Source organism: Anser cygnoides, chromosome Z, assembly GCF_040182565.1.
Source record: "Anser cygnoides isolate HZ-2024a breed goose chromosome Z, Taihu_goose_T2T_genome, whole genome shotgun sequence".
Classification (NCBI taxonomy): domain Eukaryota; kingdom Metazoa; phylum Chordata; class Aves; order Anseriformes; family Anatidae; genus Anser; species Anser cygnoides.
This window is the reverse complement of record NC_089912.1, coordinates 17,885,109-17,909,236: the sequence shown is the minus strand read 5'-3', so window position 1 is coordinate 17,909,236 and position 24,128 is coordinate 17,885,109. Positions and strand designations below refer to the sequence as shown.

General features: G+C 37.7%; 1 protein-coding gene across 9 annotated transcripts in view; it reads left to right on the top strand.

Annotated features, from left to right (window-relative positions):
• The window catches only part of BDP1 (B double prime 1, subunit of RNA polymerase III transcription initiation factor IIIB), a 55,475-nt gene extending 31,504 nt beyond the window's left edge, over nucleotides 1-23,971 (top strand). For 4 of the 9 annotated variants that reach the window (XM_048051358.2, XM_048051356.2, XM_013201680.3 and 1 more), the window contains exons 26-42: nucleotides 1,359-1,578; nucleotides 2,796-3,010; nucleotides 4,028-4,418; nucleotides 5,528-5,644; nucleotides 6,490-6,526; nucleotides 7,997-8,080; nucleotides 8,568-8,793; nucleotides 9,707-9,861; nucleotides 10,595-10,733; nucleotides 11,294-11,465; nucleotides 12,671-12,731; nucleotides 14,252-14,438; nucleotides 15,867-16,083; nucleotides 16,957-16,999; nucleotides 18,363-18,663; nucleotides 20,002-20,233; nucleotides 21,850-23,971. In XM_048051358.2, the coding sequence (XP_047907315.2) occupies nucleotides 1,359-1,578; nucleotides 2,796-3,010; nucleotides 4,028-4,418; nucleotides 5,528-5,644; nucleotides 6,490-6,526; nucleotides 7,997-8,080; nucleotides 8,568-8,793; nucleotides 9,707-9,861; nucleotides 10,595-10,733; nucleotides 11,294-11,465; nucleotides 12,671-12,731; nucleotides 14,252-14,438; nucleotides 15,867-16,083; nucleotides 16,957-16,999; nucleotides 18,363-18,663; nucleotides 20,002-20,233; nucleotides 21,850-21,978 (2,926 nt within the window). In that variant the 3' untranslated portion in view covers nucleotides 21,979-23,971. The remainder of the gene's footprint in view (nucleotides 1-1,358; nucleotides 1,579-2,795; nucleotides 3,011-4,027; nucleotides 4,419-5,527; nucleotides 5,645-6,489; nucleotides 6,527-7,996; nucleotides 8,081-8,567; nucleotides 8,794-9,706; nucleotides 9,862-10,594; nucleotides 10,734-11,293; nucleotides 11,466-12,670; nucleotides 12,732-14,251; nucleotides 14,439-15,866; nucleotides 16,084-16,956; nucleotides 17,000-18,362; nucleotides 18,664-20,001; nucleotides 20,234-21,849) is intronic. The other 5 variants (XR_007159206.2, XM_048051357.2, XM_048051359.2 and 2 more) reach the window with 5 other exon arrangements.
• Nucleotides 23,972-24,128: the final 157 nt, after the last annotated feature.

The window sequence follows — 24,128 nt, the reverse complement described above, 5'->3', positions numbered from 1 at the left end:
GTGCTCAGGTACCCTCACAGTATGGAAGTATTCCCTGATGTTCAGAGGGAAACTTCTGTGTTTCAGTTTGTCCCGTTTGTCTCTTGTTCTGTGACTAGACACCACTGAAAAGAGACTGATTCTTGTCATCGTTGTGGCCATTTGCTGGGTTCTCTCCAGTAAGTCCATGTCTCTCTTGCACTGGCAAGCCCAGAACTGGACTCAGCACTCCAGCTGTGGCCTCAACAGTACTGAGTGAGGGAAGGATCACCTCCCTCCAGCTGATAGCAATACTTCACCTAATGCAGCCAAAGATGCCACTGGCCTTCTTTGCAGGAAAGGCTCATAACTGGCTCATGCTTAACTTGGTGATCACCAGAACCCTGAGGTCCTTCCCTGCCAAGCTGCTTTCCAGCTGGGTGGGACCCCTGCCTGTACTGGCTGTCTCAGGTTGTTCCTCCCTAGGTGTAGAACTCAGCACTTCCCTTTACTGACCTTCATGTGAATCCTGTCAGCCCACTTCTGCAGTGTGTTCAGGTCTGTCTGGATGGCAGCATGAGCCTTTGATATATCAGGCACTCCTACCAGTTTTGTGTCATCTGCAGTTTTCCTGAGGGTAGGCTCTTCTGCATCATTCAGAGATGATAAGCTGGACTGGAACCTCTGTTGACCCCTGAGATCCAGTCTTAGTTACTGGCCTCCAATGAAACTGTGCTTCAGATCACTACATGCAGGGCCCAGCCATTCAGCCAGTTTTCAGAGCACCTCCTTGTCTGCTCATCCAGCCTGTAACTCACCAGCCTTTTTATGAGGATGTTAGGGAAGATAGTGTTGGAAGCCTTGCTGAAGTCATGGTAGACAGAATCATCTGTTGTTACCTCATTTTCCCAGGAACTGAGGTGAGGCAGACCAGCCTGTAGTTCCCTGGATCCTTTTTTTACCTTGCTTAAAAGTGTGTTTAAAAGCCCAATGTGTATGTCTTACTGATTTGAATGTGCTTGAGGAGATGTGAGAATTTTATCCTGATTAAAAGCAGTAGTACCTTGAACACTGGAATTCATGAAGATAATGTTCCTATAGTTGATTGATGTGGGGAGCCTATGGTAGTATAGCTGAAACTTTGCCTAACATTTTAATGATGTTTTCTTCCTGAAAGGTTTTTCCACAAGTAAACAGAAAGGTCCACTACTGCAGAAAAGCAAATTATATCATTTTTTCATTGTTTTTTATTCCCTTAGTCAAATTGAAATAAGTAAATAAAAATGTAGAACACTTAAATTCATTTCTGACTGATGTTCTAAATATTTGATAATGACACAATCTTGTAGAATATGTTTTATAATGCATGAGAAGTAACAGTTGAAAAATATTTTTTGTAGGTCTAGTGTTAATTTAAGTTGTGGAGAAGAAAGTAGACAGTGTGATACAAAACCTTTGCATGAAGCAAGGGAACCGCTCAGGAAGCCAAAGCCAAACCTAATGAGAGCTCATAGAAAAAGAGCTCATCCTGAAGAAAGTAGAAACAGAAGAGATGAGCACAATGTCAAGAGTAGAAATTCAGAAGAGTATTTATTGTTAGAAAAAACAGATGTATCAATGGTAAGTACTGATCATGTGTTTTGAAACAGTTTACACCTCAGCTCTTGTATTCTTAGAACTCATTGATGACAGAAATCCAGTATATGTCTATGAAAGGAGATGCTTTCAGTTTTGTAATTCACCATTGGAAATGATGCTGAATTAATGGACTTAAAATCTAAAAATTGTGGAAATATTTAATGTACAGTGTTGTCTTAAGTTTTGCAGTTTGTATACTAAAGTCTGCATTATCATAAATACTTGCTATACTGTTGTGAATAAATTTAATGTTATTCATTGAACAATATATATTAAGGCAGCTTTCTAATATCAAATGCCACCTAAAATCCATATTTGTATAGTAGTATGGAACAACTTTTAAGTTGATATGTAGGTGAACAACTTTCAGACTTTGTTCTGCTTGAATTGTCTGTAGTCCTGAGCTAGCCTAGATTGGTTCCTTTCCTGTTAAAAACTGCAGTGAATCAAGTTTATCTGGTGATTCTTGTTTTTGATACAGATCACTAAAATCTCTCGTGTTTTAGCCAAGTACCCATCATTGGTGGAACTATGCTTACTAATGTGTTTTAAAAAATTATGCACTTTGAGCAGAATTGTGTACTGTTTTCAAGTTGTATTACATCCCAAGTAGCTGTTTCTGTGAGAATAGATACGTGTAGAAACTTTATGAAAGGAAACACTGTAAGTGAGCGAAGTTTTGGGTTCCCTGAAACTACAGTTCCTACAGAGGAAAGAGCCTTGATGTAATCCTGCTTAACAGAATATTGCTTAGGTTTTGGGGTATATTTCTGTGTGTGTTTGAATAACTTTTAAACTCCGTTCTGCAGTAGTTTTTTTCCCAGTTGGTTCCCAGGGCAGACAAAATATCTTTTCCTTCCCTCATGTTGTTCTCTAAAATTATTAAGTAGTTTCAGAAAACATGAAGTAATTCATCTTTCCAGTTGTTGAAGTTTTGCTGCTCATGTTAAGTTGAGCATGGACTTGGTATGTTATTTAGTACCAGTGGGAAATTCAGGTGTCATAGATAACACCATCTAATGACAATTCTGCTTTAAGGCATGAAACTAAAAAAAAAAAATAAAGACATCCTAAACTACCAGGTTACAACTGAGCATAGGTTCAAGACCCTCAAACTTTGTTTTTTAAATTTGCTGTTACCAAAACCAGTTTAAAAATATGTGGCAATTAATACGATAGCAACTGTCTCTTCTGTTCAGCAGAACTCTAGTAACATAGTGGAAGCAGCATCCTTCCCAGAGGCTACAGGAAAACATGATTTTATAGACTCTATTGAAGAAGCATCCTGTAAAAGAATCAGGCAGAATAGTAGATTCCAGTCTCCAGAGGTGTCATTGGAGAGTGAGAACCAAGTAGAAAAAGATGACTTTCAACTTTCTACTGCTCAGCAAAAAAATTCAGACAGCCTTACAAGGTAAAACAGCTATTTTTAGCTTGTAAGCTAAACTGATTGTTTTTGGTTTTAGACCTTGATTACTAGCCATAGTTTTGAAGTGTGTGAGAGAGAGAGAAAATGAGGAGGTAGGGTGAGGAAGAGAGATGGGGAGGAAGAGGGAGAGAACATGTGCAGGATGTCAGTACTTCTGTTTTCCATCTGAATCATATCAGATGCCTTTTTACCCTGTCTGCACACTCATTAAATGAAATAGCCAGCACTCCCACAAACCTACTCCAGGGTCCGCCTTGATCTCAACAGAAATGCCTGATTTTAAAGAGGATGACCCATCCTGGGGACAGGGGGACCGTGGGATTTGCTGAAACAAAAACTGTACTGAAAGTTCTGTCTGCTAGTATTTTGTTTCCTTTCCCCACCAGCTGACCATGGAAGCTGTTCTGGGGAGCGGGGACGGGGGGCTGGGAATTTGGAAGTACTTTTGTTTCCTAAAGTGGTCACGTCCATCATTTTGAGGATGGAAACAGTAACTAGCTGATGCAAAAGATTGCTGTCTAAGAAGTAAGAGCAGACAATTAGTTATCATCTAACAGTTCTACTTTCTAGGCATTAGGTAACTAAAATTTCAGTTTGGGTTTCCTAGTGCAGTGTTAGCAACAGAGAACTAGAAAAGTTCCCATGATTATAAAAGCATGCAACTTCCAAGTCCCTGAAAAAGAAAATTGATTCATCTGTTTCTAATGAAAGAATTGTGTATCTTGTAAACTTCATTATGCAACTTTTCAGCGCTCTGGTAACTGCATAATAAACACTTAAAATCCACACTTTGTGCATACATGAAGCTTTGAATTTCAGATGAAATGGTATCTGAATGCCAATATGTGTTAGGAAGTAACTAGATTGTACTGTTGATTTCAGTGATCCTTTTCTATTCAGTGAGTTTGTTTTTATTTAAGGTGCTTTTTTTGGGAGGGGGACAGGAGGGGAGAAGTCTTAGACTTCATTATGTTTTAAACGTGCTCTTGTTCTGTGCTCTAGAAGGCAGTCTAGAAGGTCATCGAAACAGATAGTACTACCAAAGCATGGCTTGGAGCTAAGAACTGCTTCATCTCTTGCTTCTGAATGTGAGGCTGATTGCTGTGAGAAGGGGAATCAAAGACAAGAAGTTAAACAGAGTGTTACGAGAGGCAAAAGTACGAAAACTGCTCATAGAAAGAAACCTGGGAAAGAGCACAGAAGTTCAAAGATAACGTTGGTGACTCTCCGGGCTTCTCAAGAGGAGGAAGGGGAGGAGGCAGATGACTTTGAGCCTGATGATGAGGATGAATGTTTTGCACCAGAGGAAGTAAACAAAGCTCCAGTGTTTGTTCCTGTTGGTCTTCGATCTCCTGAACCTGTTCCTGTTCAGATAGAGGAAACCATGGAGGAGGTATGATGTAGCTGTGTTCTGTGTATGTACATTTGTTTTGATTGTTCAAACAGAAGCTTTTATTCTAATTATATTTGCTACTACCTGGTCGTTGTTTTATCCTAATTTAGTTTACTTCATTAAGAATGGTTTTGACAGGGCAGGGTTGTTTAGTTGACACAGGTACTTGGTTTTGAATGAACTACAAATTAATGTAATTTTATTATTTTTTGCCTGTCTCATGTTTTCTTGCCTATTTACAAATCTGTTTATCCAACCAGTTCCATTCATACTTCAGGTCGTCATCGCTGCTTCTTTTCTTTCACTCCAATTCTCCTTTTTGCTTACTACTACTAATCTTCTTCCCCTCTTCTTCTGTTGAAATCCTGTTTTTTTGCATCCTGAATTAATCACATTATTTCTTGGTGAGGGTGAAACAGCAAGAGAATTTAAAGCTCAGTCAAAACACTATGGGAAACTCTAGAATAATAATGGAGAGCAGAGGTGTTTCAGGGGAAGTTTTACTGAATCAAAGATTTCCCTTTTAATGATGTGCAATATATTAGGTTTGGGAATGGTCATCAAGTTATCTGGTTTAACACACAGGTGTCTTGAATACTAATACAGGATATGGTTAGATACCTGAGGACTCAGCTGTTTCCAGATTTAAATAGTTCAGTGGAAAATAGTAAAAGTGCAAGCTTTGCAAACTATGTAGATTAAACAGTGACTTTCATAAGAATTCCTCTGGCAGTACTGTAACCTCTCTGCCAAATTTCAAGTTCTTGTTTCTGAAACTGTCAAATGTCTGAGGTTCTCAGTATAAGTATAGTGTTAGAGAAGAGAAAAAAAAATACAGGTAAAATGATATGTACGTGTGTACATGTATATTCCCTAATCTTACATTAGGAAATCTTACATAGAAAAAGGGTAGAACTGATTTTCTTTTTCCTGAAACCTTAAAAACAGAAGAAGTAAGAAAACCAATAAAACCCGTTTGATTTTTGAGAGGTATCCCACTAGGTGTTCAATATCAGCTAAGTCTGTACTTTATATATAAAAAAAAAGGCATTTGATGGATTTTCTTTTTGGGCTGATGAACTGAAATGTTTTCCAAAATATTTTTACAGCTGGATATATCTGTGAATATCCCAGATGTGCCAGTGGCTACAGATGTAGAAACTCTCTCTCATATATCTGTCCAGCCAGTGATCCAGAGGGAGGAAAAAGTGAACACCTCACCAACTGTAAGAACGTCTCGTTTGATTTCATTGTAGATACAAAGCTATGTGGCTACTGTCATAGAATAATATATAGAATCATAGTTGGAATCATAGAATCAGGTTGGAAGGGACCTCAAAGATCATCTAGTTCCAACCCACTGGTCATAGGCAGGGATGCTGCCCACTGGATCAGGTTCCCCAGGGCCTCATCCAACCTGGTCTTGAACACCTCCAGGGATGGGGCATCCACAGCCTCCCTGGGCAACCTGTTCCAGTGCCTCACCACCCTCTGAGTGAAGAATTTCCTCCTAACCTCTAATCTAAATCTCCCCTCTTTTAATTTCCCCCTTCTTTTAAACCATTCCCCCTTGTCCTGTCATTATCTGCCCAATAATGCTCCATCTTTTTTTTTAAGTCCCCTTCAAGTACTGAAAAGTTGCAATGAGGTCACCCCAGAGCCTTCTCTTCTGTAGGCTGAACAGCCTCAGCTCTCTCAGCCTTCCTTTGTAGGAGAAGTGCTCCAGCCCCTTGATTATCTTTGTAGCCCTCCTCTGGACCCGCTCTACCAGGTCCACATCCTTCTTGTGCTGGGGGCTCCAGACCTGGATGCAGCACTCCAAGTGGGACCTTACAAGGGCAGAGTAGAGGGGGACAATCACCTCCCTTGACCTTCTGATAATGGAAAACTGTAAAATATTGTCGGTATTTAAAATACCATTTTAAAGCCAAGGTAACCTTTGGGCAGAGAATTAACCATTATATTAGATTAAAATTGCAGACTCATTTTATATCTTTTCTCTTTATATATCAGTGTCTTTATATCTTTATATCTTATTTATATCTTTGATGTGTTTTTCTTTTTGTTTAAGGAAGCAACCATAAATGAAAATCCAGAAGTGGACAAAGGTAGATATGAAATGAATTCGTTCATGTCTTCCCCATTAACTTGCTATTAATAAGCAGTTATTATTGCAGGAAGTTCATTTATTGTAGGAAAAATGCTCATGAAATACTGCATGCTTGGATATTTTGGAGGAGACTTAAACAATTTGCTTTCTGACTGTTCTTTATCAAGTAGATGAATGAAGCATTGCAAAGTTCTGTTTCTCAGGGTCAGAATGTGCATTTTCTATGTCCCATGTATGCTTTCCATGCTGCAGTTAGCTGTACCTGGGAGAAGAGGAAACTTTAGAAATGCTTACTTACAACTTAACCTGGTGTGTGACCAAGTGATAAAAAAGTAGGTAGATTCATAGCTTTGCCATCACTACAGTCTCTGACTTTAATATCCTAGACTGTTAAACTAGTATAGTGAAAGAGTAACCACAGCCTTCCAGAAAAAAATATTCTTTCCATGTGAGATACGTTACTCCTACAGAACTATTTAGAATAGCTTTCACTTTGAAATTTAAATACATTGTCAGTCTTTCTGAAGAGCAATTACAATTGAATGGGTTACCATCATAGTTGAAGAAGGGGAAGTCTGCTGTGCTCCTTTGATTTACTTCAGTACAATTGTTTTGGAGGATGGAAGTGCTTTGTTTTATATGACCAGTCAGTGATAGCTGAAGGGATGTATTCTGGATAGAGATTAGGAAACCAGGAGTTCAAACTGGGATATGGGTTAATGCTATAGGTTATGGATTTATGCAATTAAACTGGTTCCTTTTTCTTTTCCATTTGTGGTGGGTGGGTTGACCGGGGTTGGCCTAGCTGTGAAATGCACACCAAGCCACTCTGTCAATCCTCTTCCTCAACAGGACAGTGGGAGAAAATGGAAAAAGCGTATGGGTTGAGATTTAGACAGGGAGATCACTTAGCAAAACAAATTCCACTTTGGAAAAGATTATTTTATTGCCATCTAAAAGTGGAGTTGAGTGGTGAGAAGTAGAGAAAAAGACTAAAACACGTCATCTTGCCACACCCCACCATCCTACCCTTTCCCAGGCTCAGCATCATTCCTTCACTCCTGACTCGCCATTCCCTACCATAATTGGGAGAAGGTGACAGGAATTGTGGTCAGTTCTTAACACTTTGCCTATGCTGCGCCTTCCTCCTTACACATTTCCTCTGGTATGGGGTCCTTCCCATGGGTTACAGTCCTTCATGAACAGCTCCTAACACAGGATCCAGGATAAGCCTGTTCTACCATGTCCTCCATGGGCTACAGTTCCTTCCGGGAATATTGCTCAGGGAATATTGAATTTAGTGGGAATTGCCATCTGTCTATGAGTATCTGGATCTGTGAATGGCAACAATTTAAAAATGCATTCTGTGATGTACTGATGATAGTGTCAAATGCTTTTTGAATACATGTAAGTGAATTTCTGGTAAATACACTTGTGACTTTCAACCTGTGTGTGAACAACTTTGCAGGAATTAATGATGGAAGCACTGAAGCTGCCATGACTTTACTTGCAATGGGTGATCCAATGTTCCAGTTAAAAACAAGCACTGAAGGTATGATCTGATTTGACACAAAGCCTTCCTTGTGCTTTCCAGGCCCATGCTTCTTCTCCATGCTGCTGCATAGTAGGAGGTCAGGAGTCTTATGCATTTTGTTCTGCTGAATTGTAACACATTTAGTGAGACTAAGCAATGCAGCTTGGCTGGAAAAAGCAAGGTACCTTACTGGATACTACCAACTGCATCACTGTGCTAGAAAGACGTTTTGAGAGCTGTTTAAAGAAGGGCATGAATTTATCTATGTTGGTCACATAAATTGAACAAAAGAGAGGATCCAAGCTTAAATGAGCATAGGTGTCAGAGATCTCTCCAGGCCTTTAAATTGGAACATAGCTTCCTAAGTAGCTGTAACCTGAAATTATATTTTTAGTCTAGTTTTTGGTAGACTTTTATACAAAATTTGTTGTCAGCTTTCATTGGTTGAATATTAATTTGTGTCTTTTAAGTTATGCTCTTCTATTTTGTTTATTGTTCTAACCAGAATGGACACAGATGTTACCTGCTCAAGATGAATTGAACTTGGCCAATAGCCTTGTGACCCACGATTACTCTGAGCAAAAGAGGACTCCTAATCAGTACTTAGTTTCTTCAGCCACTTATACCAAGAATTTGGTCCCTTGTGACGATGGAAGTAACGTTAATGTGGAGGATCAAAGCACTGATGCAGGAACAGGTGTTGAAGAATATTTTGAGAAAAATGCTACCAGGTTAAATTAGTACCTTAATATTTTTATTTTTATTTTTATTTTTTGATTAAATTACTTTAGGAAGAGACCCTATAGCACTGCTTATGTTTGTGATGTAATATGGGAAATCCCTCTTGTATTTTTCTTATGATTTTTGAGATGTTGATATGTGATTTGGAGACTGTAGAACTTGTTCTTAGCTTCTGAAATTATGCTTATGTTGAGGAGGGAAGAATGTGAGAACTTCATTGGTATGGATTGCTGCTGATTACCAAGCCCGTTTTCCCAAAGTACTTTATGGCTAATCAGGCCAAGGCAAATTGCTTACGTGTCAGTGCTGCTCTGTGCTCTACATTTAGAGCAAATGGATGTCAAGGAACTATTTGATCTTACATCGTTGTGTTTTCTAGCTTTGTTAAAATATTTGCGAATGTTGAAATAGCTTGATGGAACAGCTTTTCAGAAAAATCTGGTAGTGAACATGTTCCTTTATTTGGAAGACTGTAACTTGTTGATTGCTTGAACAAACTATCAGATTATACCATTCTGAAAAATTATAACCAGAGATTTTGATTTTAAATTAGGTGGTTCTTATATTGTTAGCCAGAACTTAATTTCATATGATCAGTGTTACATTGCTGATCTCACATTTTTTCCATATTTCATTTATTTCTGTAGATAGAGAACATACTAGTTTGCAGTAAACTTGTGTGTTCCAATTCCCAGTGTAGCTGATCTTCATTTTTTTTTGTTCTGCCAAATAGCCTTCGTGCCTTCACTGACAGTTACAGTCTGTATTTCATCTGTTCATTTTGTCATCTATTACACCTTTCCTATCTCTTCACAACGATTTTTGCTGAAAATACTGATTTTATCATATAGTTCTTGATTTTTGACAGCTAGCAACGTTGATGGCATTTCTTTTTACCTGTAGTAACAGCTCTCTGCCAGTGGTGAATAGGAAGCTGAGAAGAGGCAGACTCCCGAAGCCTCAGCCAAACTTTGGAGTATTGAGGTCTAATGAAAACATACTTCAGAAGCAACTTAATACAAATGTAGTTGTGGAACAGTTGGACCAAGTTCAAAGTGGTAAGCCTGTTTCTTATCTCAGGGTTTTGAAACAGTTTCTTCTAATGGATTCATGTCTATAAAACAAAACTAGGCTGAAAGTATTTTTCACTTCCGTTCATGTTCACAGATTGTGCATCACTGCTGTAACAGCAGACTATCTGTTTATGGTACGGTTTTATACAACACCAAATAAAATGAAATCTCAGTAGCAATTACTGGTCTGGCAATGACAGAAATACTGTACAGTACTTTTTATTTTTTTTCTCTGTTATTACTGTCTTTCCCTTCCACTTAAGTCAGAAGGGGAGATATAAAGAATAGTTTTGGTATTCTTTAAGCAATTACAGAAAAATGATGGTGTGTGGGGTGTTCAAATTTTTAATTATATTCATACCACTGGCAAAAAAAAAAAAAAACACCACACAAAATACTAAGGCAAGTTGATATATGTGTATATATATCATTGACATTAATTTTAACCCATGTATACAGACCAGCAGAATTTTTACTATGGTGTGTGCATAACTTGTGTGTGTATATACTTTATATACACACTAAAAGAATAGATTTATAGTGCAATTATATGTACACTTCTATGTTTTTAATAGACAAAAGCTTATATGTAAAAATAATATACGAGAAACCATGCAATTTTTCTGTGTATGTATACATATACACATGTATAAGTGTAAATATACATATATACAAGTATATGTATAAATATTTATAAAATAATATTTATATATCTTAGAGTCTACAGACCTGAGAAGTACTGCAGAAATGCAGGGGGTGGAACTAGAACTGCTCAGACCAACTGCAAGTGATTCTATAATTCTTCATAATTTTGCAACTAGTATGGAACTTGTCAAACAAGTGAACAAAACAGAGAGGTAAGAAGAAATCATCAGCTAGTATTTGATTTCATTTCTAGAGTCTTATAAAATAAGCAATTGAAGTGTATGTGTAGTACATCTGTGACGGAAATCATATGCTTACAGATAATGCACAGAAGCTTAGTTTGGCATTTTACTTCTAAGGCTTTTCTGTGTTGTCTTGCAACTTCTGGAGGTGAAACATTAATTCGTGTTCACTGTTTCAGTACTTGGTAATTACTTTGCTAATTAATTGTCTCCAGAAAACTGTGTCTGAAAGGAAATGTTAAGCAGCTGATCAATTTGGAAATGTTAATAAGCTTGTAAGACTACATGCTTGGTCATGCCTTTAGTAGTAAAGTTTCAATTCCTGGTGTTGGGCTTTTTGCTGAAATACTTTATGTAGACTTATTTAAAGATTATGCATTTTCCTTAGTAGAAGTATGTAATTTTCAAACAGGTGCTCTGTTTCTCTGTAACTATGTAAGCTTCGCATTAAATGCGTAATGATGCAGAATTCAGCCTATGCACTGGATACCTTTAACTGGTTTCAAACTAACTAGGTATATATCTCACAGAACAGAGAAAGAGATGAGAGATGATTGTAGGACTTCAGGGAACTTATCACCACCATATAAGAAATCTCACCTTGGACTAGAGGATTATATGAATCAAAGTTCTGTGGATGGACTTACTATGCAAAATCCTTGTCCTGCTGAGCACAGCCTATGTACAATCAACTTTGCTCAGGTAAATAATTTAATTACAGTCTGGAAGTGCCCCTTTTCTCAAACTCCAGAGGAAGAGGTTTCCAGTGCAAATGTGTTCACCTGTTTTACTGACCTGGTAGGTCAGCTGGTGAATGAAACCCCTCTATTTTTTCGCACGAGTATAATCAAAGTTAATCATTCAGGCAAACCCCATCTTTGCAAGCCTGAGTTTTTAGGGTTTCAGCAATAAGTGATAAATTTTAGCAAAATTCTGAGGATTTTTGAAAAAGAGCTTTGATGGAAGAAGTTACCTAAGACTCATGTATTCATTCAGTCTGGCCTCTTGCTTTTACTTTTTTTTAATTAAAACTACGTTCTGCTGGGCTCACTACATTTTCATTGTCCCCTTCATTTGCTTTGCTTAAAACAAGCTTTATTTAAATTGACCCTCATCCTTTGTCCTACTCTTTTCCATTCATTTCAAAACATAACTAAGTTTTACATTTTCTATTTGACCATGGTAATGTAATCCATTGCTTTGCAGTGGTTTGTGTATCCCAGTTCTAGCATATTTGTGCTAGAGAAGTATCATATTTCTTCACGAGAGAGATTCCTTGTCAGTTAACTCAAGGTTTCTAGTGTTGCTTCATACCACTGTTCATGTACTTAATGTGGAATAGCTGATGGGTAGTAGCTTGTTTCCCCAGTGCAACCTGTAGATGTGTCAAGACCCATCTAAGGTTAGACCAGGGTGCAAAGACTTTGCTCATATTGGACTGGCAGAGAGTGTGAGAGGAGGCAGCTTGTAGTAGAGTATTCCTGTTCTTAGCAAAGGTGCATGCTATAAAAGACAAAATGTAGGTATGTTGCAGAGCTTGCTGTCTGTCTTTGGCATGCAGTAGTTTTGTAATGGTTGGGGGAATTCATATTCTTAGTGCCACTGAGCAATTTGTTGTGTGAGTCATCAGTGACAGCTGTGCTGTAGGAAGTATAAATTTATTTCAACAAACTATCAATCCAGTGAGCTGCATATAAATTATATATTGCCCAAGTGTTTCTTGTCCTTGACAGGCTAGTATCCTTCACCCTCGATTAGCTAGAAATAAAACCTGACAAAATGTAATTATGATGATGTCATTAGATTTTCTGGCTCTTCAGCATTTGACATGTTTTGTTTCCTTCTTGTTTTCTAGAGTTATTTCTCAGACTTACAAACTTGTTTTATTTCAAATATTTTATTTCTAGAATGAAACGTGTGCTCAGGATTGTCAACAGCAATGTGTATGCAGCACAGAAGAGACTTCAGGTAGCATGTGCTCATATCTTAAGTCAGCAAAATTCCACACTTGTGTATCTTGCAGTTATGCAAAGATGAATCAACAAAATGGAAATGTTTTTTTATTGACATAGTTAAACAATCTACTTCATAAGCAAAAATAAGAACCCACAGCATAGCGCCGTTCCCCACCCTATCATTACGTTTCATTAACACAAACTAGACTTGGGAACTTTTGGAATGGCACCTTAAGTTTAAATATCAATGGAAGGGGAACTTCTTGCTCTTTCCTCCCTGCTATGAGATCCTACTGCTTGCCATTGCTGGGTTTAGCACTTATTAAAGCATGTTGTGAGCCTCTGATTGACGCACCTGTCAAATATGAAGGTGGTAGAGGGAGAGAACCTGTGTAGTTTTCCACTGGCTTAGTGAGCTGTAGTGAGCTCATGGAATTGTCAAGTTGATGCCAGTGTCACAGTTGTGTGAGTAGGTGGACTGGACTGTGCAAGTCTGAGCAAGTGAAAAAAGGAGAAGAGGGGAAGAAAATGGAAGAAAACAGAATTCCCTCTTTACCCGGCAATCAGCTGCTAACTGATTAAAAGTGGTGAAAGGTACCAAGGTAATGGCTACGTGTTGTTAAAATAAACTGAAATGGAGCTGGTTTAGAACCAATACGTGGCTAAGGTATGAGAAAATCAGTGTCAGAAGCCCAAAATAATTTCTTCACATGCAGATTGCAGTCTTCCTGCCAAACTCCTGAGCATGTGCAAAAGGTAGGGTTAATATTTCTTTTTAGGTGTCTGTCATTATGCTTATAAGGGTCTTGGAACAGAGCCTTGTAAATCATATTTAATTAGAAAAAGAACCAAAGTTAGTTAAGATTGGGATAACAGCTTTAAATCATCAAAAATGAGAGCTGTCTTAAGTAACAGAGTAGCACTGTTGATTTCCATTTTTGAAAAACCTTTAAAAATGTTATCTTGTTAAATTCATTCTAAAGGCAGTTGGCAGTTGTCTGTTACTTCCCAACTTTTTGACTGAATTATTTATATTTCTCATTTATTCAGTTTCTGACTATAATTCTCAGGCCCTCTTCTGCAAATCAGTGGGGAAAGGAAAAATCTTGAGTTTACGGAAAAAATCCAAATTACTCCTGCCACTTCAAAAAGTAACTCTTAATACCTGACAGTAGCATTTAGACACAGAGAACCATTTGACCATTACACAAGTTTAAATGAACAGCAAATTGTTCATTAATACTAGAACACTCATTTTAAAGGCTTCATCTCCAATAGCTATGCTTAATATTCTTCATTATGAATAGTGTTAAGGATTTCACTGGAATGAATGAGCTCCAGGGAATGATGATGAGTATCTTGTTTCAGAAGAAAGCAAGCATATTGTCTGAAGGATATCCCCATTGTCTTTTTCCCTGGAGAAACAAGCACCTAAAAGCTAATTAGTCAAGGGGGGGTGGGTGGGAATGAAGAACAATATGGTTTGAAACTTGATTTTTGTTAATTTTTTATTTCACTGGAAAATTATTGTAGTGAATGATGATCGTAGATGTCCAGATGAAGAACAGACATTCATTTTAACATTGGTGGAAATCCCAGCTGACTCAGAAGAATTTGATGCATCTGCTTTGCTGGAACAAACTTCTGAAGCATTACTACCAGCGCCAATAATTATCAGCCCAGAAAATGCAAGTGAAACAAGCCTGACTGAAGTGGAGAGGTAAACGCTTTACTTTTGAGCATCTTAGGTGGAACACTTTTCGTGAATGATTATCTTTTGAATGTGCATTACACAGTGAAACTTCTCAAAAGAAGAAGTAAATGCAAGACGAAATCATTTTAGTAGGCTGGGCAGTCTTAAAAGTGCTTAAGTCAGATTGGAGAAAGCTCTCATCAGAGGTTTTAAGTTACTATTTTAGTTAGTTGGTTTTTGGTGTCAGTGTTAACTTTAATTCTGATCTATTCTTTAGTGTCGATTTTTTAAAACAAAAGTCATTTATTCAACTGAATTTTATTCTATCATGGATACTTGGAAAGAAAAGTAATTGAAAATGATAAATCTAAGCATGTTTGCATTTTTACAGTACTTTAACAATTTTGTAAAAAAAAAAACAAACAAAAAAAACCCAAAACAACAAAACAAAACCCTTGAAACTTCTTTTATCAATTGCTCTTCCGAATTTTTAGTCTAGATGGCCCTTTGGAGAATATGACAAATGGTAGACAAATTCAGATATTGTTCTCTTGAGTTTGTGCTGTGATTTTAAAGGCAGAAGAGCCTAAAAAGCAAATAAATGAATTCACTCAGTGGAATATTAGCTAGTTGACAGTATTTTGAGACACAGGGTTTGAGTGTATCTTACAGCAGGAGTGTTCTTCAGTGCGACATAACTGAATTATTTCAACATTATGGTTGAATTAAATCTCCTGTTCAGCTTGGGAAGAAAGAAAAATGTCAAAGGCAAAAAGATTCTGAAGACTAGGAACTGTTGTTATGTTGTAAAATGTACTACTGTATTAATGTAAGTTCTCAGGTCAAATCTACAGGTGTGATGCAGTTCTCCACCAGCGTGGAGAACTTTAAGGAAAATGTTATTGTCTTAAAGATCTATCCATTCAATAACTAAGAGTGAATTGCTCTGGAACTACTGGTGATAGACAGAATTACTGAGAGGCAGAGTTATCTGTCTCACTGTTCTCCTACTGCTATACTTTATTTCCTGGTCTCTGCTGCTTCCTGAGATTTCTCACTCTCTTTTGAGATCGTACCAGAGGGAGCAGGGAGAGTGTGGGAATGAAGATTCAGCAGCACGTGTAAATAATATTGCATTATGGCATTATTTAGGGCAGTTAATCAATTGACATATTTTTACATATTATGGAAGTATCAAATTGAGTTCAAACAGAACATCTTCTAAAGTAATTAGATGTGACTGTAACTAGCAAACTTCAGTTCACTAACTTGCCTTAAGGTAGTGCAGCAAAATAGTTCTTGATGGTAAACAGTACATGTGAAGCCAATACTGGCTTTAAGTAACAAAGAATATCCCCAATGATCCATGGGTAATTTCCATACGGAAGTATTGTACAAGTTAAATTTTGGCATTTTTTTTTTACAGTCACAATAATGATTTTTTTATATAAACAGCACTGGATCCTTGACAATTGCAGCTCATGAATTTGATGCGTCTTTAAACAGTAATATGGAAACCAAACAACTACAGAATACATTAGCAGAGCCTGTTCTAAATTTGGTGCAGACAGCTCAGAAAAGGTCAGCGGCTGAGCTTGCAGAGAATGACTTTCCTCCTGCCAAGAAAACTCTGTCTACTATAGTGGAGGGTAACTTCGAAAGCCCTTGTAAGGTGAGAAGGTAGTTTGGTTAGTGTGTCTGTATGCATAGTGTAGATGCTTAACACTTAACTTGTAGTAGAGCATTTTAGTTATGTTTAATGTTTAACAGTACACTTTTAAGCAAGTGATGCTATTACCTGTACAATTTCAAAGGAAAATCAGTATCCATAGATTGCTTTTTATTTTGAACCCTACAGCAGTTTTTAGACTGTTAATTCTAGTATTATTTTTCTGGAGAATCTGTTGGCTCTCAAATATTTTTATTAAGCTTCCTAGTAGGTAGGGTGTTAATATGTTTTGTTGTTTGGTTCATTCACCACAGCCTTTCTGACAATTACATTGGAGGAGGGTAAACTTTGGATGTGTATTGGATGACTGGCAGACATTATGATTCCTAGTGGTATCTATTACATGAAGAACTTATTAGATATATTCCTAATGCTTTTTAACTTAGTAGGCACTAGTCTAAAAGAACCTGCAAATTAAAAGAAGCCAGCCTGTATTCAGTTTCCCCCTGTCCTTTTAGAATACTTGTGAGAGTGACTTCAATTAATTTCTGTGAGTAGGTTAGGATTTTGTAGTGCGTCCATTTGAGGGAATGTGTGATAATTTCCCATATGACTCAGAGAGCTTTTCTAGGAAGGGCTGGATAAAAATCTTACTCGTTCTTTGACCTCTTGTCTTGACCTCTTTGACTTGAGTCATTTTTCATGAGAACACCTTGAAAAGCCTGCTCAGGAAATGAGATAACTGGTGAATGATGCTCTACTGAAGATGTATTCTCTATCAGTCCAGTTCTTAGAAGTGTACATGCACGATGTACCTTTGTCAACTTTCATTGTCTCTTGAATGATGAAAGAATTTGTTTTTTTTTTTTTTAACAGGGTTATTCAACTAAATCCACAAATTCTCCAAAGAGAGCTTCTGGTAGGTAAATTTAAACTTGTAAAAACAAAGTATAACGAATGTAAATGCATGATACATTACAGTTTAATACGTGTTGTCAATGTGCTAAATGGTCCTGTCAGCACCTACCTAATGTAACAGTTGAATGAAATTTTCACTGTAATACTCTAATACCACAATTTCATGTTTTTGCTATAAACTAATTGTGTTGGATTATATAGGTGGTTATTAATGGTTAGGAATGGTTCTAAAAGCATTGCCGTAGTTAGTCTACTCATGAATTACAGGAGATGTTTGAACCAAACATATTATCTTCTGCTTAGCAAATATTTCCACTTATTGGAGAGTGCTAATAATTAAAGGTCTGAACCGGTGTCTTACCATGCTATGCCAAAATACATTTTTAAAATTTTATTTTGTGTTAGTCTTTAAAAAAATACATTCACAGTTTAATCTGCCTCTGAAGAATTAACAGAAGGAGAGCAGAATTCCTGATGATGTAGCCTTTGATCATCTGAGCCCATGAAGGATTTGGAGAACTACTTCTTTGTCCCGAAATAAACTTGAAAGAGAAATTGTGGAAACTTAAACAGCTAGATTGCTAAACTAAGTTCTGTTGTGTGTTGTAAAGGATGTGGGTGGTAAAAACACACTTCCTCAAATTTTTCCTAGCTTTTCCACATAGCATCTGTAAGATTTTACAGACTTTAAAAGTAGACTGTGAACTCTTAATTCGTAGTGGTTTTAAAAAAGAGAACAGCAACAAAAACAAAAAAAATAAATTCAGCCCTTCTCTTGTGATGCAAGCCATCTTAACATTACCCCCATCTTTTGGACTGTGGTATTATCATAGAATCATAGACTGACTCGGGTTGGAAGAGACCTTAAAGATCATCTAACTCCAACTCCCTGGCCATTCGCAGGGATGCCACCACTAGATCAGGTTGGCCAAGGCCCCATCCAGCCTGGCCTTGAACACCTCCAGGGATGGGGCATCCACAGCTTCTCTGGGCAACCTCTTCCAGTGCCTCACTCCCTCTGAGTGAAGAATTTCCTCCTAATGTATAGTCTAAATCTATCCTCTTTTAGTTTAAGACCATTCCCCCCTGTCCTTTCGTTATCTACCTGCGTAAAGGTTCCTTCCCCATCCTATTTATAAGCCCCCTGGTACTGGAAGGTACTGGAAGGCCATGATGAGGTCTCCCCGGAGCCTTCTCTTCTCCAGACTGAACATCCCCAGCTCTCTCAGCCTTTCTTCATAGGAGAGGTGCTTCTCCTGCTCTCTGATCATCTTTGGTAGCCCTCCTCTGGGCTCTAACAGGTTATCATTGAAAGAACTAACTGAAGTTTTTGAATAACACTGAATAACTCAACTCTTTTACAGGGAATCCTTTTCAAAAAACAGAGGCTTCAGCAAAGAAAAAGGTACTTAATTCTGTGTTGGTGTCCAAGTCTATGTCACTCGGACCACTAGGTGAGAGAAGTCAGCATGAAACTTTGGAGAATTTAGGTAAAGCATCATTTGAGAATTCAGAATTTGATCAGGAAGAAGAGGTGGTGTCTAGAGTAACCTGCAGCAGAAAAGCAGAAACAGGTGGGCAAGGAAAACTAGGAGATGTGCATGAACCTGCACAGTTGGAAACTTCTGGAAGTCTAACAGAATCTTCAAAAACTCCATTACTCAGGTATTTACGGAATAATATTTTTATCAGCCTTTTCTGTTAAAAAGACATTGTTTCCATATTGAGTTTCTGGTATCATTTTTCCACTTTATATTAAAAGGGCAGTACCCTTGTTTGTGACCATCCTGGGTAAGAATTATAGTATCTATCTTCTTCAGCAAATTAAATAGGATCAAACTGTCTCCTTTGAAATTTGATGTATTTTAGTCATTAAGTGAGCAGATACACCAAGGGACACTACTGATATATGTTGTATCTATGTAGACATTAACAGATGCCTCTTGTGAGGGAGACATCTGTTGGCTCTGATACTCATTTAGGATAATTGTCATTTTCCTTAGCTCAGTCTGTGCTTAGATATATGTACCTCTCCATTTGTTTTGATTTTTGTCCTTCTGCCAACAAAATTTATTATAGGTATAGTACTCACACACTGGATTTCTAGGCCTAACTTAAGATGCACCATTTCCCCAAAGGAGTTTCAAGCCTGACGGCTCAAAAGAAATTGTTCTCATTGGTCTGTCAAAGTGTTTGGATTATGTTCGGTTTTTTTTAATATACCCTTCTACAGTGTTTAAGTGTTTGAGTTCCTGCTGTCTATTGCACTTGTGCTCACTGGTCTCAGCTGTGGCGCTCCACTTGTCTGTCCTGATCCTGTTGTTTATTCTTTCGTTATATTTGTGCCTAACAAAATTGGTTATTTGTACCTCGGATATCCACAGCAACTGGGTAATGATGCATTAAAATTAAGAATCCTTGCCTTAGGGTTTACTTCCTAATTTGTAAACTCTTTGCAACATAAGGAGTAGCTTTGATACTCTGTACCTCCATCATCACTGTGATTTCTTCCCTGTTTTTGTACAGAAGTTTGTTTACTAGGTATAATGCTGACAATACTCTGAAACCCAGCAGCAGGGAGTCTTCTTTCTGTGGTCTAAAATAGTCTGCTGTAGCCCCATTGTCGAGAATCAGGTTTCTTTTTTTCATTGATGACACAGAGGGTGCTCTTTTTCTTTCTTCATGCGTAAGTCTCTGCTCCTCTTGGGATCTCTTTCTGAAGATTCGGTAGTTTTTTACAGGCTTTAGCTTAGTGACAAATGGTAGGTTCCTGTTCTAAGGGTTGGAGGTCCTAGTTTCTGTAGTGCTTCGTAAAACTCCTCATGTGACAAATTACTCAGTAGTAAAAACAGCCTGTCTTGGAATAACTTTCTGTTTCTTAGAATTTTCATGCGCATCTGAGGTGTGTGTTTGCTCTGTAATGAACTGGACCCCGGCTATACTATTTATATATTGCTTTAATGGAGCAATCTATGACATTCTGACTCTATTTGTTTTTAATAGGGGTGGACGAAAACCATTTGGATTTTTATCTTTAATTTGCAAAAAAAGTAGTTCTGATTCTGCAGAAGATACCAAGGGGAGTAGAGGGAAGATCCAGAAACCACAGATTGCGACCCTGAAGCGAAATCAGAAAAAAAACACTCCATCCAGTAAGGAAATTTGTTCCCTTCCCTCTACAAGCACATCATCATCTGTGGAGTATGAGGACATAACTGCTGATGCTGTAGTTACGGTATGTTTGCTACTGAATGTCCTTTCATTTTTGAGATACGAAGAACAATGAATTAGTTGTTTCAGAAGTGAGTGGGTGGGTGTACAGTGTTCCAGTTTGGAGAGAGATCTGTCTCAGTTAATAAATAGATCCTAACTTGTGCATGTCAAGGAAACTTACAAAGGAACTAAGTTGGTTTTTTTTCTGTGCACATACACCTATGAATGTTTTGGTTTCTCTGAGAGTTGTAGCCCACTATTCTATTCTGTTACATTTGCAGAAGTTGTAGAAGGTTTGTACATTCCTTCAAGATTTGGGTGAAGCTGTAAGGGCTTCTGCTGATAACTGTTTATGTGTGTATATATGATAGTTTTCATCTGGTGAAATTTTGACTTTGAATTATCTTGTAGAATCATAGAATCATTAAGATTGGAAAAGACCTCCAAGATCAGCTGGTCCAACCATCACCCTGCTACCAATGTCACCCACTAAACCACTTCCCTAAGCAACAGGTCCAGCCTTTCATTGAGCACTCCCAGGGACGGTGATGTCACCACCTCCCTGGGCAACCCGTTCCAATGCCTGACTGCTCTTTCTGAGAAGAAATGTCTCCTCATTTCCTACCTAAACCTTCCCTGGTGCAACTTGAGGCCATTCCCTCTAGTCTTATCACTAGTTATCTGCAAGAAGAGGCCGACCCCCAGCTTCCCACACCTTACTGTCAAGTAGTTGCAGAGAGCAATAAGGTCTCTTCTGAGCCTCCTCTTCTCCAAACTAAACAACCCAAGGTCCCTCAGCCGCTCCTCACAGGACTTGTGTTCCAGGCCCTTCACCAGCTTTGTAGCCCTTCTCTGGAAAAGCTCCAGGGCCTCAATGTCCTTCTTGTAGTGAGGGGCCCAAAACAGAGCACAGCACTCAAGGTGCAGCCTCACCAGAGCAGAGTACAGGGGGACAATCACCTCCCTGGTCCTGCTGGCTACACTATTCCTGATACAAGCCAGGAAGTCGTTGGCCTTTTTGGCCACCTGGGGACACTGCTGGCTCATGTTCAGGTGAGCATCGACCAGCACTTAGCCATGTTGAACCTCATTCCACTGGCCTCTGCCCATTGACCCATCCTGCCCAGGTCCCTCTGCAGGGCCTTCCTACCCTCTGGCAGATCAACACTTCCCCCCAGCTTGGTGTTGTCTGCAAACAATTCCCTCATCCAAATCATCAATAAAAATATTAAAGAGGATGGGCCTCAACACTGACACTTGGGGAACAAATTGCAGAAATAGTCCTCTGTTTTAACTGAAACCTATAGCAAATACATGAAGTCAAATAAAAGAGAATGACTGCTGTCCAGTACATGGTCTATCTCAAAATATTAATCGGCTTTTCCTGCAGAAATGTTCCTGGTGTTAGTTAGCAGAGGATGAGGAAGGAGTCTACTTGTTTTCCTTTTTCCAGTAATTCCTATTTTTTTATCTAAACTTCCTGTCTGAATAGGAAGCACAAGCAGATATATCTACATATGCTTATACACATGTACGTATGTATGTGTGTATGTCTATATGTTTGTGTACGTATGTGTGTATATATAGGTGTATAAACAGATTAAGACTGTTAAGAGTACCCTTTTCTTTTTCTATTAGGTTCCAAGTAATGAGCCATCTCAAAAGCCCCCCCTTTGTGCTAAAGATACAAAGAAGGAAGAAGAGCCCACCAGAATCTCTGAGTATTTTTTCAGTGACATCTTTATGGAAGTAGATGACTCAGAATAGCAAATTGGCTTTATAAAAATTGTGGGATTTTAGTACAACAGCAAGAAATTAATTTTAAAAGTCTGTGCTTGTTCTAATGCTTGTTGTGCCAAACTTACCATCAGCCAAGCTATTGTTAGTAAACTTCCCTAAATATGGAATCAATTTCTTCCAAAGTGACATGGATACTTTTAAAATGTTAATGTAACCTAAACTACTACATTGATGCCATTGGGTGGACCAGTGGCTTAATTTTCCCTTGTTTAGATGTTGGTAAATGGGTGCATGGCTGTCTTCAAGAAAAGTGTGACGCAAAAAATGCTTATTCTTGTGACAAGGATCCCTTTGGACTATAATGCTAAAGCTTGTGGTACTGGTTATACAAGTTCTTTACTTCTTTTTGTGAAGTATGCTATAGTAGTATGTTAGAAGGAGGAATGAACCTTTTATATATAGTGTAATCTCTGTAGATCAGGATGCAAATACTGAAAGTAGCATAGTAAATACATAGATATGTTCATCACTGCAGTTATTTTCATTAGCATCTCCAAACTACGTATTTTTATATTTAAGAAGTCTTGCATAAATTAAAAGACCCTAGCCTGAAAAGCCAAATGGTTTTGTCTCCTTTAAAATGTATAGAGGAAAACCCTGAATAACATGCTTCATTTACTGAGTGATGCTACACAATGTTAATCTTTGCAACTGTCCTACTGGAGTGAGAGGAAGAGGTTAATGTTTCCCAATATACATGCTAATCTCCTTCCAAATTTGAAAACAAGGGTTTGGATACCATTTCTTTTCCTTGTTTTTACATATAGGTGTATATATCTGTACCACTGTCCTTTGTTTCACCTGTGTAAATTAGCACAAACAGAACTAAATTTAAACCACGTCTGGACAGTGAGGTGGCTTTAAGGATTTGCTGCTTGGAAGCAGTTGAATTTGAATGGCTTTCCCCATGTTCCTGGATTACTTATACTGTAACTCAATGGCATAGCTTGAGATTGTGGTGTAATTGTTTACTTGCTTAGGAAGAAGATTGTCTTGATGAAATAAGAAAGTTCTTTGAGTCTCATATATCCAGGTGGTCAATGAAAGGTGAAATACTCATTCTCAAACTTCATTACACAATGAGTGTGTACATTTAAGTAGTCTAACTTTCTCCTGATACTTAATAACAGCAAGTGCTTTTGCAAAAGAAATGATCATAAAAGAGAAACTTTGAAACTGTATTAGCCTATTTCCAGTTTTGGACTGGTTATTCATTGACTGGCAAATATTTTCATATAAGTATCTACTTAATTTTGAAATACTTCATGAAGTTTGAGAATGTTTGCCTTTTCAGAAATTACTGGCAAGGCTTATGAAAGAGCCTTTAAAACTTTGTCAATAAGGAAAAATGCATGAAAAAATTACTGCTACTGCAAATTGCTATACAAGGACATATGGCACTAGCAACAGCATCTTGTTGACGTGATAAAGAGGCTGATGTTCCCAGTAGAAAGTAACTTACTGCAAAGCATATTGTCAAAAGAAAAAGAAAAAAAAAAGACAAATCTACCACCACCACCAGAGTTTCTGCACAGACAGTATCATGTGCTCTGCCTAATCCATTTAACTTGAAATGTTTATCTAAGTATTGTCTTACTGTAAATATTATGAAATAGGTTAATGTATACATTAAGCTCAATGTATTGTATATCTTGTAGATATTTCATTTAAGCAAGTTCTTAGTTCCTAACAGATGTGGCATGTTTCAATCACTTGCACTGGCATAGCCTAAACATAGGTTTGTGGGGAGTTGGCTATGAAATAATTGCCCTAAGTACTTTCTAAGGTAATACCCATTCTATATTTTGTTGCATATATTTTAGCTTGCATTCACATTATAAGATAAAAATAATTATTTCATTACCAATATTTAAGGTGCCTTATCTACCTTGTTAATTGGGGTACAGTTTTTTTCCCTGCAGTAAACCACATGCACTTTGTTAGAGGATTTTTTTTTAAAGAACAAATTTAATTTGAATTGAGATGAGACAACTCTGTGTTCTGTTTTATGCAAGTTTTGTAATGGTGGGGGATGTAAGAAAGGAATTGTGAAATCTCAATGCTGATTAGTTGTAGCATTTTTACAGAGATGTGGCACAAGACTGCTTTGCTTGAAG